Source organism: Equus asinus, chromosome 8, assembly GCF_041296235.1.
Source record: "Equus asinus isolate D_3611 breed Donkey chromosome 8, EquAss-T2T_v2, whole genome shotgun sequence".
NCBI lineage: Eukaryota > Metazoa > Chordata > Mammalia > Perissodactyla > Equidae > Equus > Equus asinus.
Genome location: NC_091797.1, coordinates 10605021 through 10621492, shown reverse-complemented (window position 1 = coordinate 10621492; position 16472 = coordinate 10605021). Strand labels below are relative to the sequence as shown.

Below are 16472 nucleotides of genomic sequence, written 5' to 3'. Positions count from 1 at the left end.
CATCATTGAGGCTATTCAATTATTTTCCAAATAATAAACATCAGTCAAATTTACAGAGGGCCCTCGGCTCTACAATTTCAAATTTCAATGGCACATCTTTTCAAAACTGTTATTGTGATATAGGATTAACAGGAAAAATCTAACCATGTTAAATCAGGACTGTTTTAAAAACAAATTTATACAGGGCGGTTACAAAGTACATGCTAATTAGAACATATCTGTATACTCCCTTCCCTTCTCTCTTCAAACTTTTATTTTTTTTCCATATTTTCCTGGACACCCTTCATGTCGACGTTTGGAAGCCAGCACTCTGTGATAGTGGCCTGACTGTCCACAAAGTCCCATGCATTTGTGAATTCCAAAAACCAGGTGACAACATTATAAAGGAGGTAGATTTGCATATAAACAACCTTAATGCTGGGCAAAAGACAAAACATCTTAAGAGAAATTTGTTTGGAAAACTGAACATTCAGTTATTTAAAATCTAGTTTAATTTAGCCAGGTTATTCAGGGACAAAGCATTAAATCTATAAGTTTAAAAATTACCAAGTCACGTTCAAGGCACACAGCCTCACCCCCTCACTTGAAGGTATGGGTATGTTGGGGTTAGGGATCTGGGAAGAAGCAGCTGTCAATAAAACAAATTGTTGTGACTGAAGGTATGTGTAAAACGATGGACTGTGACTAGATCATGTGTAAGTCTCAGATGGAGAAAAGACACAGAGTGGTAGATGATTTGTTTTTACAACAAAAAACAGTATAAAATATGTGGCTAACATCTAGGTCCAAAGATTTTTTTTTTTTTTTGCATCATTCTTTTTATATTTCATGGATGTGTTATTATTGGGTGAACAGAAAATGAGTATTTTAGTATCAAACTATACTCTGGCCCTGATTCCAAACACCTCTAAGTGGGCAAAGTTATAAAATAATATCAATGATATATAAGTATTAGCACTTCATAAACTTAGAAATTATGAGTTTAGAAACTATTGTTTTGAGTGCAAAACTAAATCTCTGTCAAATCAGAGAGACAGGCACAATTTGTTCTTCAACTTGCCTAGAGTGTTATTTCATGACCCTTTCAGTGTTGCGTTCTCGTGTCTCATAGCCCTTATAGTTGGAAATCCTCGCATTACATCTATTTTACTGCAGTAACGGCACCTTCCTTCAAATTATTGAAAGAGGTTAGAAAAAAAATAAATCACCTCGTAGTAGTTTTCCTCTCTACATAATGTATGAGGAGGCACGGCCATGAGATAGAATGGGATTGGATTAAATTCTGGTTGCAACTCCACCATGTCCTAGCTGGGGGACCACAGGCAAGTCACCTCACCACACACCGCACATGTTCCTCCCAGCTCTAAATTGTGTGTCTGTTTAGCCTTCCTGGAGCTATTTCTTTTCTTTTTGATGGCTTAAGTACATTTTATTGGTTTTCTTTATTACTAGAAGTATTTCATCAGACAGACTTGCAGGCATTTCAAAGGAATGCAGATCTAAATACAGAATAAATCCACATGAACAAGCAGAAGATATTAACGGCACTAATATCAGCTGTATGACCTCCTGGTAGTAAGATACTTTTACTACATGCATTCTCTCTCTCTCTCTCACTCTCAAAAGGAAGGCTGGAAGGATACAGACCACGTTGTTTACTCATTCTTTCTTCCAAGAGTTTTTCTATCTTCTTTCAGAAAATCTTGAAATTTTCTATAAGGAATGATTGTATCAGGAAAAAAAACCCCACAATAATTGTTATTTTCCTAAAGGAGATATGTTTTGGGTTCTAGAAGATATATACTGATCTGGTTACTTTTTTCTTTTTTTAACTTTGGAAAACATCTGCAAAACCTTCAGTAGAACTGAGCTACAGTAAATGATCTTGGCACAGGTCAGAGTTTACTAAAGAATGCAAGCTAACCTGTCACCCTGACCTTATTACTGTCCTACTCCATTGAACTAACCAACCAGAGTCAACTTCTCAAGAAAAATCTTACTCCCAAGAGTACAGAATATTTGTCTTGCTATTTAGAGAAGTCTTCAGTGCCAGTTCTGAAATGCTGAAATAAACCTTGGTGAAAAAAATTCAGTATTTTCATATAGTTGAACAAACTTCACCCCAAAAAAAGTACTTATTTTCCTATAATAATGAGGAATACAAATTCCTCCAAACTTTGCTATCAGAGTCATGTAAACACATTCCTCGGGCATGAATGCCCTCCCTCGCAAAAGTTTCTTAGGCAGGCTTTTTGCTATCATTGTGTTTCATCGGCTTTTGTGATTCTGAAGGACAACCCTGAAACGAGGAGTGGAGCGTTATGCTTAGAACTGTATAAATTACACTTTTACGGCAACCTTAGAAAATTAATTTTGGATGCTCCCACACCATCTGCTTGCTGTGTGTTTCTAGCTTTTGGCGTATGTTAGTAAAAGCTTAGTCACCTGCCTCCCCAACCTCTGTTCTATAGTACACTGCAATTCCACACTAACCCTGCCACCGAAAGTTTGCTGTGTCTGATGACTTAATACAGAGATTTCAATAAAAGTTAATCAGAATGTCTATCATAAACTTCTATTTCCAGGACCCCACTCGTTGCCCACAGTTTTCTGGGGGAGCTGTGGCCAAGGGCTCAGTGCCCATAAAACTCTCTGGAACCATAAACTCTGCATGAGTCGCAGACAGGTCAGAAACTATCATTTTTTTCCCCTTCAGTCATCTTCAGAAGAAACTCTACACGACCAACAAGACTGTTTCCTTTCTATAAAGAACACAGCCTCTCTTTGCCATAGCTGTGTGTCAATGAACAGTCGATACTGACTTACATGATCACTCAAAATATTTACTCGCGTACAGATTAGACTTAGCTAAGGCACAAAATTCACATCAGACGTATGCACAGTTGCAGACAAAAAGCATTTTGTTAGGAAAGCAGGGCTGGTCTTGCCAGTGGCTGACTTGCTGAGGATACGTCTGGGAAGCCAGGAGGCAGATGGCTGCTAACAATGTCCAGATTAGCCTTGCCCTGGCTCTCAGATGGCAAAGTAACGCAGTCAAATTCTTTCCAAATCCCCTCTTTCATTTTTGAAGCATAACAAATGAATGGAAACACTATTAACAGAAAGCTTTGTTCAGGTAAAGGCTCTGGGAATAACTGGAGAAAATTTATTGCCCGGAAAACAGACCACTTGCCCCTACCTGCTGTGACCGCAGAAGGGCGGCGTCGATCTCCTCCACCTTCTGGGTGATGGTGTCATTTACTAATCGGTAGCGGTCATTGTCCTCAGCCACCATTTTTTCAAGCCCTTCCCTCGCCCTCCATGGTACCAGCTCCAGTAAGGCGCCGCTCACTTCATTAAGGGAGTCCAATACGGCTTTTCTGTTCTTAGCTTCCTTTTTCAGTTCCTGAAAACAGAATTAAGAAAACATACAAATCTGTGGGTAATGCTTAAGAGTTTGAACAGGCTTTTCCTCTAACTGTCCTTGGGGCCAAAGTCCTTCGCAGGCCAATAAGGCGATGCATTGGCCCCCTTAGTTTCAGTTAAGTCCTAAAACCTTTGTTATGGAAAGCCATTTTGTAAAAAGGAAAGTGTTTCCTGAGAAGTTCCAAAGAACAATTCATTTGGACAGGCGGCAAGATGTTATCTTTGAAATTTAACACAAATGTTTAAAATTTGGGAAATGAAATCAAGCAAGTTAACATGCATTATTCTTCGCTTTCTGGTAACCTCTAAGTAACGGGGTACCAGAAAAGTGAAATAAAGAGGCAAGTCCAAGCCAGAATGAAGTGACCCTCAAAACGAGGACATACTGGCTTTAAGCCATCCTGGCTGCTGGACCATCACAGGCTGCTCCCACGGACTCCCCTTCACCCACATGTGATCACTTCAGGGATGATGAAAACAGAGGCCCGTATCTCTGAAGAGAAGGATTAGCAGGGTGGAATACCACTTTTGCAACATAATTACAAAAGCCACCTCACGTTATGCATCTATCTTACAAAAATATTGTTATTTTAATGAATTACGTGTATCGCTGAAACAATGGCTATTTCCCCTTTTTTTCCTGTTTTCATCATTCTCCCTCTTGTGTAATAAACCATACTCTCAACCATAAGACTCTGGATACAAATTATAATACACTGTTTTCATCTCTGGGCTCCTGAAAGTTTAAACAGTTGATCTGCTGCCAATTTCTGTTGGGTCCCCGCCCACCAAGGCGTCCTTCAGCACATTCGCAAGGATATGAGATAATCATCATCTCATTCCTCTGTGAGTGAGGCTCCCTAAAAGATCACAAGTCGATCCAAAACGTAGAAATCAGAGCATACCTTCTGCCTCACTTGCGCTTCGCTTGCTGCTTCTCCCTTCAGGACCTGAGTTTCGTAGGAAAGCAATTCCACCTCCACTCTGTCCAGCCAGGCGCAGAGCTCCTCGTGCGTGGAGTGCAGGCGCCGTGCAAGCTGCAGGGCCTGGTCCAGGGTCTTGGCTACATCCGTGCTCAATTTAGTAATGTCTTTGTACCTTGCTTTAATGGCTTCCAATTTATCTTGAATTATTAAAACTTCATCACCTAAAATGTCAAAGGCATGTTACACCTCATGAAAGGAAAGAAAAGCCTGGGGGAGGGTTTCTTCAGATATTAATGGGCACTGATGGGATTTGTTGGGGTCGGGGGGGGGGGGGGTGGAAACATTTTTCTAAAGATGATCTGAGCCAAGAGAAGCCCTTGGCTAGGTTTTAATCTTTCCCAGGATTTCTGGCAAATCTAAACAGCTCTGAAAATGCAAAGATAAAGACTGGAAAGAGTTCCAGTGCCTTCAGTTATGTGGAAAGCATCCCCTTGACATCTACCTGTAGGGTGCTTTCAGTTTCCAAGCATTGGGTTAAAAACTGCTGGGGTCAGATACTGACTTCATGGCCTGCCACCCTGCACAGGACACAGCCTCTCTGTGCACCTGGTTCCTCATCATCACACCGGGATAAGAACAGAACCTACCTCATAAGGCTGTGATAAAAACTCAATGAATTTATATTCGCAAAGTGTTTAGAACAGTGCCTGGCATATGTGTGTGCGTGTGTGTGCTACTGTATGTGTACACTAAAAATAACAAACTCATCTGCACTATTCCAGAAGATCCTCTCTTGCCTGTATCTTATTCGCAGACACCCAGAGAAACTGAGTCCTGGGTTCAGGAAGCTCCCAGTTCAAGGTTCTAGATACTACACTGAATTCCTCTAACTCATAATTAATGGTACTTTCCCCCACCACAAACATACCCTGAACTGGATATGGGTACAATGAAACTTTCCCATGGCCAAAGGAATTACTAAAATAAGTTAGTTTGTATCTGTTTTCTTAGTGATTTCAAACATGGAGAAATGAAGCCTGGGTATGGGCACAATGTGTCACTGAATGCAATCTATCTTAAAGTTAAAAAAATTTGTCTACAACCCATGTGCTCATCTAGAACAACTGCCTTCCACAAGTGGAAAACTAATGTAACTCCGCCGTGGGCTTCTCTGTCTGTCTCCTGCGCCACAGTGCTGTGTGTTATGAGTAATACACACAACTTCCATTAAGAACTCAAGTGAGATCATGAGAAAAAAGTGAGATCATGTTCCCAAACCCCCTTGATGGGTATTTAAAGCATTCTCCAGAATGAAGTCTTGGAGTGGCCCCAAAATTATTAAGTGTTTTGGTTTTCCCCCATCCCTAAAATATTTTGAAAGCAATGCAAACTGCTGACTGCAGGACGATTTGATGTGGAAGGTGCCTCACCTGTTGTCTGTTTAAGGAGTTCTAAACCATTCAGCAATGCCTGATCAACATTTTCTTTTCTGAGGAGGATGTCCTCTTGCAGAATCTAAAACACAGGTACCATTTTTATGTGGGGGAGGAAAAAATTTAAATAAGGATTAGCATTAGTTAATCTTAGAGAATTTTAATTGGGTTTCATGGAGATGTAGCTGAGTAAACATCTCACATTTTCAAATACTCATTATTGTTCCCATGTTTACCCCTGCTTTCGCCATTGTGGCCCATGTCCCGTGGTCATCCACCAAAATTCACAGCACGCTCCCTTTCAGAAAATGGGCTATATGGGGATACTGGAGGACTGGTTACTTAGGGGTCCTCGTCTACAGTAATAAAATAACAAAATGAAAAGTGAAAAATGCAGCTATTGAATAAATTAAAACTCTTTTTTAAAGTGACTTCATTAGGGGCTGGTCCTGTGGCCTAGTGGTTAAGTTCAGCATACTCTGCTTCAGCAGCCCAGGTTCCACTCCCGGGCATGGACCTACAACACTTGTCAGTGGCCATGCTATGGTGCCAAACCACACAGAAAATAGAGGAAGGTTGGCACAGATGTTAGGTCAGGGCGAATCTTCCTCAGCAAAAAAAAGAAAAGGAAAAAGAAGCGACTTCATTAAAAGTAACCAGTATACACAGGTCAAGTCTTTTTTGAGTCTAGCAATTCACCCAAATCAAAACAAACATAAAATAATAGAGAAATAAGGAAGACTGAGAAAATAATGACAACTGAAATGAAAAAAGTAAAATAAAATAAATCAAAATACCCGGAGTTCAGCCTGCTGCTTCCACAGCCCCTCAGGGCTGCAATCCTGGACTGAGAGCTTGCTCAGCTTGTCGTGCACTTCATTCAGCCAATTCATCAGCTCAACTTCATCTTCCCCAAAAATCTTAGCATTACATAAGGCCTGCTGGAGGAGCTCAGACCTGCTGTGACTTTTCTCTTGCATCTCAATGTACCACACTTGAGAGAAGTCTAATTTATTCTGTACCATATCTTTATCTTCCCTGGAGCTCAAAACCTTTAAGGACTGGCCAATGCTAACAGCCTGGTGTAAATGTTTATTGTGATTGATGATGTCATCTTCTAAGGCCTAAATAAAGTTAAAAAAAAAAAAAAAGAGAAACAAAAGGAATGGACAAATGAAAATGAAAACATAAATAGAAAACATAAATAGAATGAAAGGATGACATTTGAAATGGGTTTAGTCTGCAATTACACATAACACAACAATAGCACATAACTCAAATTTATGTCATAAAACCACAAAATAAATGGAAAACTGAATCTTACTAGTGTGTGATTGGTATCTTACTTTGTGCTGTGCAATTTGCTCCTCAAGTTTAGATGCTTGGGTTCCTATGGGCTCACAATTCGCCAGCCTCTTTTCTATGGTTGTCAGCCACTCATTCAGTGGTTCTAAGGTTTCATGAAATTGCTGTGCCACCACTGAGATACCTTCCAACTGACGATTCCTATAAATGTGCCAAGATAAAGGTCATTTAGGGATGAACAATGTGTGAAATATTCAGCAGCAATCTTCACTCATGCTCCTGCATTCTACTCTAAACATTTCTGTAGAAAACATCTAAGATTAAAACTAAAATCTCTAACATTTATAGGACATGTTAAAATAGCTCTTCTATTAAATAAAATGAAAGATGAACAACAGACCAACCTCAAGTGCCTGAATCTCATGAAAGTCTTAAGTAACTTGGTTATAATACTTATGATAATAACAGTTATAATAATAACAATAATAGGTAATATTTATTGAATACATATTCTGTGTTGGGCCCTAAGTGCTTTACATATTAATTAACTTTTATCAGAGAACCAGTTACTGAGATTGCTTTTAATCAAAAGGTCAAAATTGGGGGGCCAGCCCAGTGGCGTAGTGGTTAAGTTTACGCACTCTGCTTCAGCGGCCCCAGAGTTTACAGGTTTGGCTCCCAGGCGCAGACCTACACACCGCTCATCAAGCCATGCTGGGGCAGTGTCCCACATACAAAATGGAGGAAGACTGGCTCGGATGTTAGCTCAGGGCCAATCTTCCTCACTAAAAAAACAAGGTCAAAATTGGATTCAAATTTTGAAGAACATCCACAGCTTTCCCCACAGTAGAATTAATGGCAATTGCTACTTCAAAAAGAACAGTGTCAGGTATTACGTCCCCAAAGCAACAGCTGATATTCTGTGGATTAAAATATCACGAACAGAGAAGAAATATTCTGTGGACTTCTATCTGCAATATAGTTTGAAATGCTTTTAGAAAACACATTGTGTCCTCAGTTGAAGAGGTACCAGGTAAGTTAAAATCTCCCTCCACTGTCCTTAGTTTTTATCTAGGGAAAGTGATTGTACTGGTCTGTATACAAACTATCTGATTCAGTATCAAAGCCTGTAAATCATTTCCGCTGGACCAAGAGTTGCTGTTGTCTTGTGATTGTGTTTAATTCTTAGGGAATTACATGATTTGAGAAATAAGCTTTCCACAGGACAAAAGCAATTACGGAAAATTAGCACATGCTACTGAAATAATTTCTGTATCATATCACAAACTATATATCATATACTTTTTAACACTTTCAGTTGAAATACAGTTGATCCTAAAAAAAATGAACTAAATTACTACATTATTTTTAACTTCCGGATTTTCATTATCTGTGACTCTTTTCTAAATTCAAATATCAGTCACCCAGAAGCAGTGTAAATAATGACTTTGTGACTGGGTTTAATTTACTATGATTTAAAATGTGAGTGAATTTATTTATCTCTGTGAGAATCATAATAGGACCAATATCCTTCCATGTAATACCATTTTGAGGAAGGTTTAGGAAAAGAAGGCCAGTTATGTGGTAAAGCAGAGATCTAGACACTCATTCACTTATTTTTAAAAAAGTACTTAGTATCTCCCATGGCAGCCAGGGCACAATTTCCTGGGGCATTACACAGATGGCTAATCTATTGACACATATTAAAGGACAACATGAAACTTTTAGCTCCTTAGAAGCATCTTATTCTATGGTCCTAGAATTATACTTAATTCCATTCAATAACTCAGGATTAGATGAATCCTTCTTTTCACCATTCTAGTTCCAAAGAAGGTAGGAATTTATGGAAAATACTCATTCTATTCAGTGGTTCATCTGTTTTCAACCCAACCAGTCTGTGTCTACACTTCAATGTAACTACTACTCAACATCCATCAATGTGATGCCAATGCAGGCAATGAAGAAACGTAATACGGAAATGTTGAGTGCAAAAACCCAGTGTAGCCATGCTCCAGGCTTCCTGGCTTTCATAAGCCTTACAGTATCCTTCCGCCTGCCTCGTTTCCTAGCTAACTCCTACTCCTCCTTTAAAACATAACTTAGCTGTCACTTCCCTGCCCCTAGACTAGGTTCTTCCTACTATATGCTCCCACAGCATCCTGTATGTTTGCTTTGAAACATCAAATGTGTATTACTTTCCAGCGGCTATAAAACCCTGCTAGATTGTATGCTCTCTGAGGGCAGAGATGATCCGTCCAGCTCACCCCTGTAAGCCAAGGCCTCGCTCTGTCTGATGCATGGTAGGCAGGCAATAACTATGTAACAGATGAAGGAATGAACTACCCCCAAGGGAAATGCTTTCCTTAAAACAAAGAGTTGGGATGTATCTGGTGACTACAGACATTACAGTTAGAAGATGAGGAGAGATGCCCACAGTCCTTGCTGCCTGTGTTCACATACACAACAAACAGAAGAAAATAACATGGAAAGTGTTACCAAAATACAAAATGTCAGCATTAAAGCCACTGCTACTCTTTCAAAAGCTGAAAGTATTTGTGTTACCTTGTTTCGGCTTTATTAAGCAAGGCCTCCCATCTGCTATCCAAGAGACTCAGTTGTTTCAAAATCTTTACTTTATCTGCAGGTTCTGCTGTGGCAGCAATTTTTTCTCCTTCTCGTTTGATCACCTCCACAGTAGATCTGCGGTCATCCAACAACCTTTGGAGAAGCTGGAGACAAAATGTCAAATTAAAAAACAACAACAACAAAGGAATAATTGTATCAGCATAAAGGAAAACATGTTCTAAGTACTTTAGATAACGAGACAAAATATATTTTTTGTATGGATTCACACACAAAAGGACGGAGAAGTAGGATTTTAAAAAGAACCCATTTTGTTTAATGATTCATTACTCTTGAGTCAGACATTGTGGTAGTGGCTTTTCATAGTAGGTAAAACTCATACTGGTAAGGCCACTAAACCATTCATTATTAATTCTTTAATATAAAATAAGGGGGTAGAAGGTGCTGCTGAGCATAACTCCACTGACCGAAAGTGCAAAATCCCCCTTATTGTACCGAAATGGGAATGCCCTAACCATTCACAATTATCTGTCCTGTTGAGACAGAAAAGATTATTATAAATCGTTACTGTTTTAAAAATCTTTTCCCATGTTAAACAATCCATTATAGACACAGAAATTGAGACTCAAAGCTAGTGAGGCTAAAACTAGAGGCTCTTGGCTCCTTTTACTAGGTGAGACTAGCTCCTAAAATCCTTCCTGAGGACGAAAACTAAAAACCAACCTTTAAATATCATTTCCAAAAGGAACAGAGGGTGGAAGATGTCAGAAATCTTCAAAGTTGGCCAAATAAGACTAATATTTCAGAATTTAGCAGCAGAAAAATAATTCAATTTTATTCTAAGGAAATATTGCAAGCAGCCTGGAATGGGATGTTTGACACAGGTAGCCAGAACTCAGGATACCTTGCTCTAATCTAATCAGAACAAGCATTTCACAAGCAAGCGCTAATATGCACTGGCACTGCGTTGACAGCAATGAGGAGGGCACAAGCGGACAGAACACTGAATACTTCATTGCTTCCTTAATCTGATCCTGACTGACAGTTAAGGATTAAAGATATGAACAGCTACCCAGAAGTAAGGAACAAGTTAGAAGCATACTCTCACTTCATTATGAGATCAAGACCACCAAAGCAGGAGGTAAGAAGAACATGTTTAAAAAGAAGGGGAAGAAACACAAATTCTCTTGACATAGGCTAGAGTCATTACAAAAATCAAAGCACAACAGGTGGTCTAGGTAGCAAAGAGAACAATTAAGTGGATTATTTTTTATAAACTTTAACAGCAAAGCTTCTAGCAATTAAGAAAGCAAAATCAACAAATAGGTTTTACTGGCTAAGCATAGTTCATTAACTCTGGGAGAAAAACAAAGGTTTAAATTAAATTGTGAATGGTAGCAAGCTACATTACTATATGTAATACACTATGTGTTTATCATATATTATTTTATTACATTATGTATTATATATTTTATATATAATTCAAAAATCACACAAATGCAATATCTCCTGTTACACTTCTTTAATCCTTACCTTTAAATTGATTTTTCTTTTTTTTGGTAAGGAAGATTGGCCTTGAGCTAACATCTGTTGCCAATCTTCCTCTTTTTGCTTGAGGAAGATTGTCCCTGAGCTAACACCTGTGCCAAACCTCCTCTATTTTGTATGTGGGATGCCACCACAGCATGGCTTGATGCAGGGTGCATAGATCCGCACTCTGGATCTCAACATGCAAACGCCAGGCCGCCAAAGTGGAGCATGTGAACTTAACCACTACGCCACTGGGCCAGCCTCTAAATCTATTTCTAATAGGTTAATTTCCTAATATCCTAAAGTCTTCAAAGAATTTTTAGAGAGAGAGTACTGAATGTTAAAGTTAAATTAAGCCTCTTAATCCATTCCTTTCTTTTTAAAGTTCCACACTGGAGAAACCTTACCAACGTCCTGTGTGCTAGGCCCTTTCTATATGTCATTTCAAGCCATGGCTGAAAAATTAGTACTGAAAACATCACTAAATGCTTCTAACTGACCACCACCATCAGGACACAAAAATGGTAAGGGTGGTCCCAAACAGCTATCATCCTTCCAGCGAGCGTGTCTTTCCTACCTGGTCCTCTATTAGTAGTGTCAAAAGACAGAGTAGCATGCTCCTTGGCATCTATGAACCAAATATTTGCCTCTTTAGTATAGGCTGAACCATAAGAAAGCACCTGTATTTAATCTATTAAAAAGGCAACTTCATATGGCTCAACCTAATATATAAGAGAACAATGAAATTTCTGTCCAAAGTCACCTTTTCAGTGACCGAGGCCTTCCCTGACTACTCTATTTAAAATTGCACACAAACACCCCTATCCATTCTAGTATTTTCTGTTCGCATCCTTGCTCTTTCATTTCCTGATTCTTATCTCCCATCCTTGCTTTATTTATCACTTGCTAACATCATAATTTACTTACTCGGTTTATTGTCTCTCTCTCCGTTCCTCCATTCCCACTAAATCTTAAACTCAATGAGGAATTTTTATCTTTCTTATTCAGTGATGTGTCTCTAGCACCTGGAACAGTGCCTGATCCATGGGAGATGTTCAATAAAAATTTGTCGAATGACTAAAAACTAAAGTGTAGTCATCGATAACCAGTTAACTGGTTTATAAAATATAATAACTCATATTAATAGGATATAAATAAAGAGAGTCACAAGGTAGGTAAGTTTTACTCTCATGACTAAGATTTAACATGAAACACAATTCAAAAGCAGCACTAACTTACCTTTTGCTCTTGTATCTGGGCCTTCACCACTTTGAACTCGGCCGACGGGGGCTTCTGATTGGCCACAAGCTCCTCGGTGTCCGCCATCCAGCTGAGCAGGGACTCCAGGGCGTCCTGGAACCTCCCACAGTGCAGCAGCGCCTCCTGCAACTGGGCCGCCCTCTGAGCCACCTGCAAAGGTCCAGTTGTTCCAATTTTATTCACTTGTTTCATAAAAAAATGAAATTTGCCCGCCAGCGACTCCTTTTCATGCTCAGATTTTCTTTTCTTTTTCACTTAAAGTTTACCCAAAGCACTGATAGTGGGCAGGATAGGGGTGAAAAAGAGACAAACTTCAGCAAGTAGGCCAAGAAGACAAGGTTGCCATCCTGAACAGTCAATGTAAAAGGTGAAATGTTTGAGGTTTTAAAAATATTCAAAACATAAATGATTCAAATATTTTAAGGTTACTACAACAATGCTTTGGTTATTTTTATCCTTATCCCTGGGATTCATTTTTTATTTCCTATTGATTAATATCAGGGATAATAATTTTTTTAAAAAGACTACAATTTAAAAAAAAAACTAACATAGCAGGGAGAATCAGAATTACATTTTGCTAGGGAAAATAACTATAAAGCATCCCATGAAATTCTGTGAGCTCCAAGTTCTAGAGCTCTTTTCTGACAGAGCAGGGTCTTTGTCTTCTAGTAAATGGGGTCTCAGTCCTGCACAGTGATATTCTGTTCCCCTCCTCATACATCTTTTCCTTTTGGACTGAAGAAGTAGTAGGCGTGATATTTTAAGCACTGTGGATAATACTTACACCTGACACTGCACCATTTGTGTCTGAAGAGCACTACAATATGCATCAGACTTTAAACAATGATAAACGTAGTCCTGAGACCTGACAACGCCTAAGATTTCAATGCAGAGAAGAGGACAAGAACAATAACTGCCACCTCCAGACAAGCACGGCCGTCCAATACCAGTGTTCTGATCATCTATGCCATGCAAAGCGCTGCTGCTGTGTGTCAGCGGTATCTCTTCAGAGAGCAGAGCACCGTTTTCCAGTGTTTTCCCTCAAGGACATGGAGAAAAAGGTGGGATCTACATCTTACAGGTGAAATAGCATTTGGAGTTGATGGTCTATCGTGATGTTGGCAAACCCTTCGTCCAGGGCTGACAGACATAGTTGCTTTCGCTTACGTGGTGTGAGCTATTATCCAGTGCAAAATTAGTTGCTGACACTTGAAAATTAGAAAGCTTCACATAAAAAGTCAGATTTGCAGCTTCTTTTGAAAGTAAGTAGACTATCCGGCAACAGTGAGCCTAGACCCCTCCGTGGCAATGACCTGCTGGAGCTAAGGAGCTACCGAACCTTTAGAGGCATGTGTGCTCTCTCAACCTAGGCCACGGATCGTGGGCCACCTGCACTACTGTGTCTCCATCAAAGTCAAGAAAACGAGAGGGAGAGGCCCTGTTTCACCAGCTCACTTCTTTCACTTAAGCGCCCTACCGAGCTCCTGTGGGCACCTGCGTTGGGCCATCCAGTTTATAGCAATATCAAAAAGTAGACACATTTAGGGGAGTTTGGCTACTGTAAATATGATTAGTGGTCACAACGAATGCTAGCAAATAATAATTGACAAAAATGAAAATGAAGGGATGAGAAAATGACCTTCTTGTTGAGAGTCTTCCACCGGGCATTGACATCATCCAGGTCGTGCTCCAAACGCTGGGTGCTAGTGTTTTTAGAAGCACTCTGAATAAGGCCTTGACCTAACCAGTTCACGTCTTGCTGCTTAATCTGCAAGGGTTCGATCTCTTCTTTTTGGAATACCTGCATTGGAAGAGCACTAATTATATGAATTATATTATCTAACAACCACAAAATACAAACATGTTCAATGATCGGTTATCCATTATAAGAGGTAAAGATAAATTTTGCTGCCTATTCATAGGTCATAGCTACCTTGTAAGTAATAAGAAGGCAGTAAACTAAATATAAATCCATAGTATTTATCAAAACCACTCAGGAATATTAAATAATGATATCCTAAGTACATTTGCTCAGATTAACTGTGAAACCAAGAAAAGAATATATGTGTCCTCTCTGTTGCTTTATTATCACAGCACTAGAAATTCCCTACCATTCCAATTTAACTCCAGCAAAAAATGTATGGTATGGAAAATGCCAAGGAACAAAATGATAAGATGGGCCCAAGATGAGTCTTACTGGCCAAGGATCCTTATAAGGTCTTCTAAGGATGGCTGCTGTTGGTTGGTAACTGAAGTCTGAGACTCAAGTTGGAAATGGGAATCACTGGCAAGAAGATGAGGTGAGCCAAGAGGCCAATTTATGACTGGCCAGAGGAGCCAAAATACAAGGAGAGGAAAAGGGAAAAGATATAGACAGGTGCTGCAATAGTATGGATCCATACACATCTAGCCCCTTCAATGCCAATCAAGAAGCCAACAGGCTTGCAGGACCATGGACCTGATCCTACACATCGCCAGCACAACAACTCTGGTTACTCGTGGTCCCTGCAGTGCCAGTGGTTTCCCAGAACTCTCCCCGACTCTCCATCCCATCCAGCCTATGGTCCCCTAGTTGCCTGTGACTGGCAAAAAATCTAATGCGTGAGACAAAAATGCAAGTTCTACAGAAGCAGAAATTTCTATTTTCCTTACGGTAGTTCTATGTCCTGGACCTACCACAGTACCCAGTATGCAATATGTACCCAGAAATTATTTGCCAAATGAAGATCAGTATAGAAAAATTATATTTATATCTTGAGGTGGATGACATCAACCCCTCAACAGATAATACTGGGCATAGATATATCAACCCTCTCATACACAACACAAATATTTTTCATATAGGGCTTGAAGGATGCCACAAAGAAAATAAATTAACTAAGGAAGGAAAGTTTCAGCTGGATATTAAGATAAGACAAGGTTGGGGTTCAGAGCCATTATAATCTAGGACACTATATATCAATAGTCCAAGTGAATGGGCAGTTAACAGATATGAATATGAAAACATCATAAAGGCAAATGTCCAAATAGCACTTGAGAAAAAAATGACAGGCACAATATGGAAAATAATTTGGAAAGATGTAGCGGCTGCAAGAGACAAACTCTCCAGACTCTGGCCCAAGGCCTACCACACAGAATACTCCTGTGTTATTGTATAAATGAGCAAATTAAAGAACAGGAAAGAAATAAATGATCACTTCCTGTACAAGTCCCCACCTAGCAAAAAGCCCAAGTTTCTTCTATAGAAAATTCATATAGATAATTTCCACATGGCTAATTATCTCTATAAAATACTAAATATAAAAAAAATTACACATGACCAAAGAGATTATAATTCGCCCAATCATTAAGAAAAAAATAAGCTTTTATAATTTTTTAAAAAGGTATTAATTTACCTAATAAGTCAACAGAAAGTTGCAGCAAGGTGGTGAAAACAAAATTGGGTTCTATGATTCTACTTCTTTTCTACACCACTCTCTCGGTTACTACTTCTAGGAACTAACAGTGGTGGACACGTTTTACTACTTACAAAAAAAGGGACGGGTAGGAAAGCTGCCTCATTCTTAATTCCAGGAACTTACCTGGTACATAAGGATTCAGGGAAAGTTTTATTTATCCCTCAGCTATCTTTCAAAACAAAAAACCTAATAAAATGTTCCAGGTAAATTGCCTTAACCTCTGATCTTGGTTTTAAAGAAATTAATTTTAGGATTTCCTATCAAAGTAGGTTCAGGTGAGTCGTGGTAATTTTCTAAAGTGTTCCAAAAGATAGGTTAAAAGGTTAAAAAAGATAACTACTAAAGAATCTATATATTCCTAAGAGTTTAATTACTTTCCACAAATCTTTTACATAAAAACGTACCTTGCTAAGCTTTTAAACTTGCCTGTCATTTAATGTATGCTCAAGGAAAGGCACTGCTGACCAGAGCAATTATTTCATAGACTGAGAAAAGGAACTTTTCTGATAGTGTCCAAATTCTTTATCTCTCAGTGGTAACAGAATACCTAT

The 16472-nt window shown here is 39.1% G+C and overlaps 1 protein-coding gene across 49 annotated transcripts in view; it reads right to left on the bottom strand.

The window, feature by feature from the left end:
* Nucleotides 1–16472, bottom strand: part of DST (dystonin) — a 438190-nt gene that overhangs the window by 62580 nt on the left and 359138 nt on the right. For 41 of the 49 annotated variants that reach the window (XM_070514637.1, XM_070514639.1, XM_070514651.1 and 38 more), the window contains 8 exons: nucleotides 14103–14264; nucleotides 12443–12613; nucleotides 9653–9819; nucleotides 7132–7291; nucleotides 6583–6909; nucleotides 5783–5867; nucleotides 4332–4573; nucleotides 3200–3406 (listed from right to left, as the gene is read on the bottom strand). In XM_070514637.1, the coding sequence (XP_070370738.1) occupies nucleotides 3200–3406; nucleotides 4332–4573; nucleotides 5783–5867; nucleotides 6583–6909; nucleotides 7132–7291; nucleotides 9653–9819; nucleotides 12443–12613; nucleotides 14103–14264 (1521 nt within the window). The remainder of the gene's footprint in view (nucleotides 1–3199; nucleotides 3407–4331; nucleotides 4574–5782; nucleotides 5868–6582; nucleotides 6910–7131; nucleotides 7292–9652; nucleotides 9820–12442; nucleotides 12614–14102; nucleotides 14265–16472) is intronic. The other 8 variants (XM_070514683.1, XM_070514684.1, XM_070514657.1 and 5 more) reach the window with 2 other exon arrangements.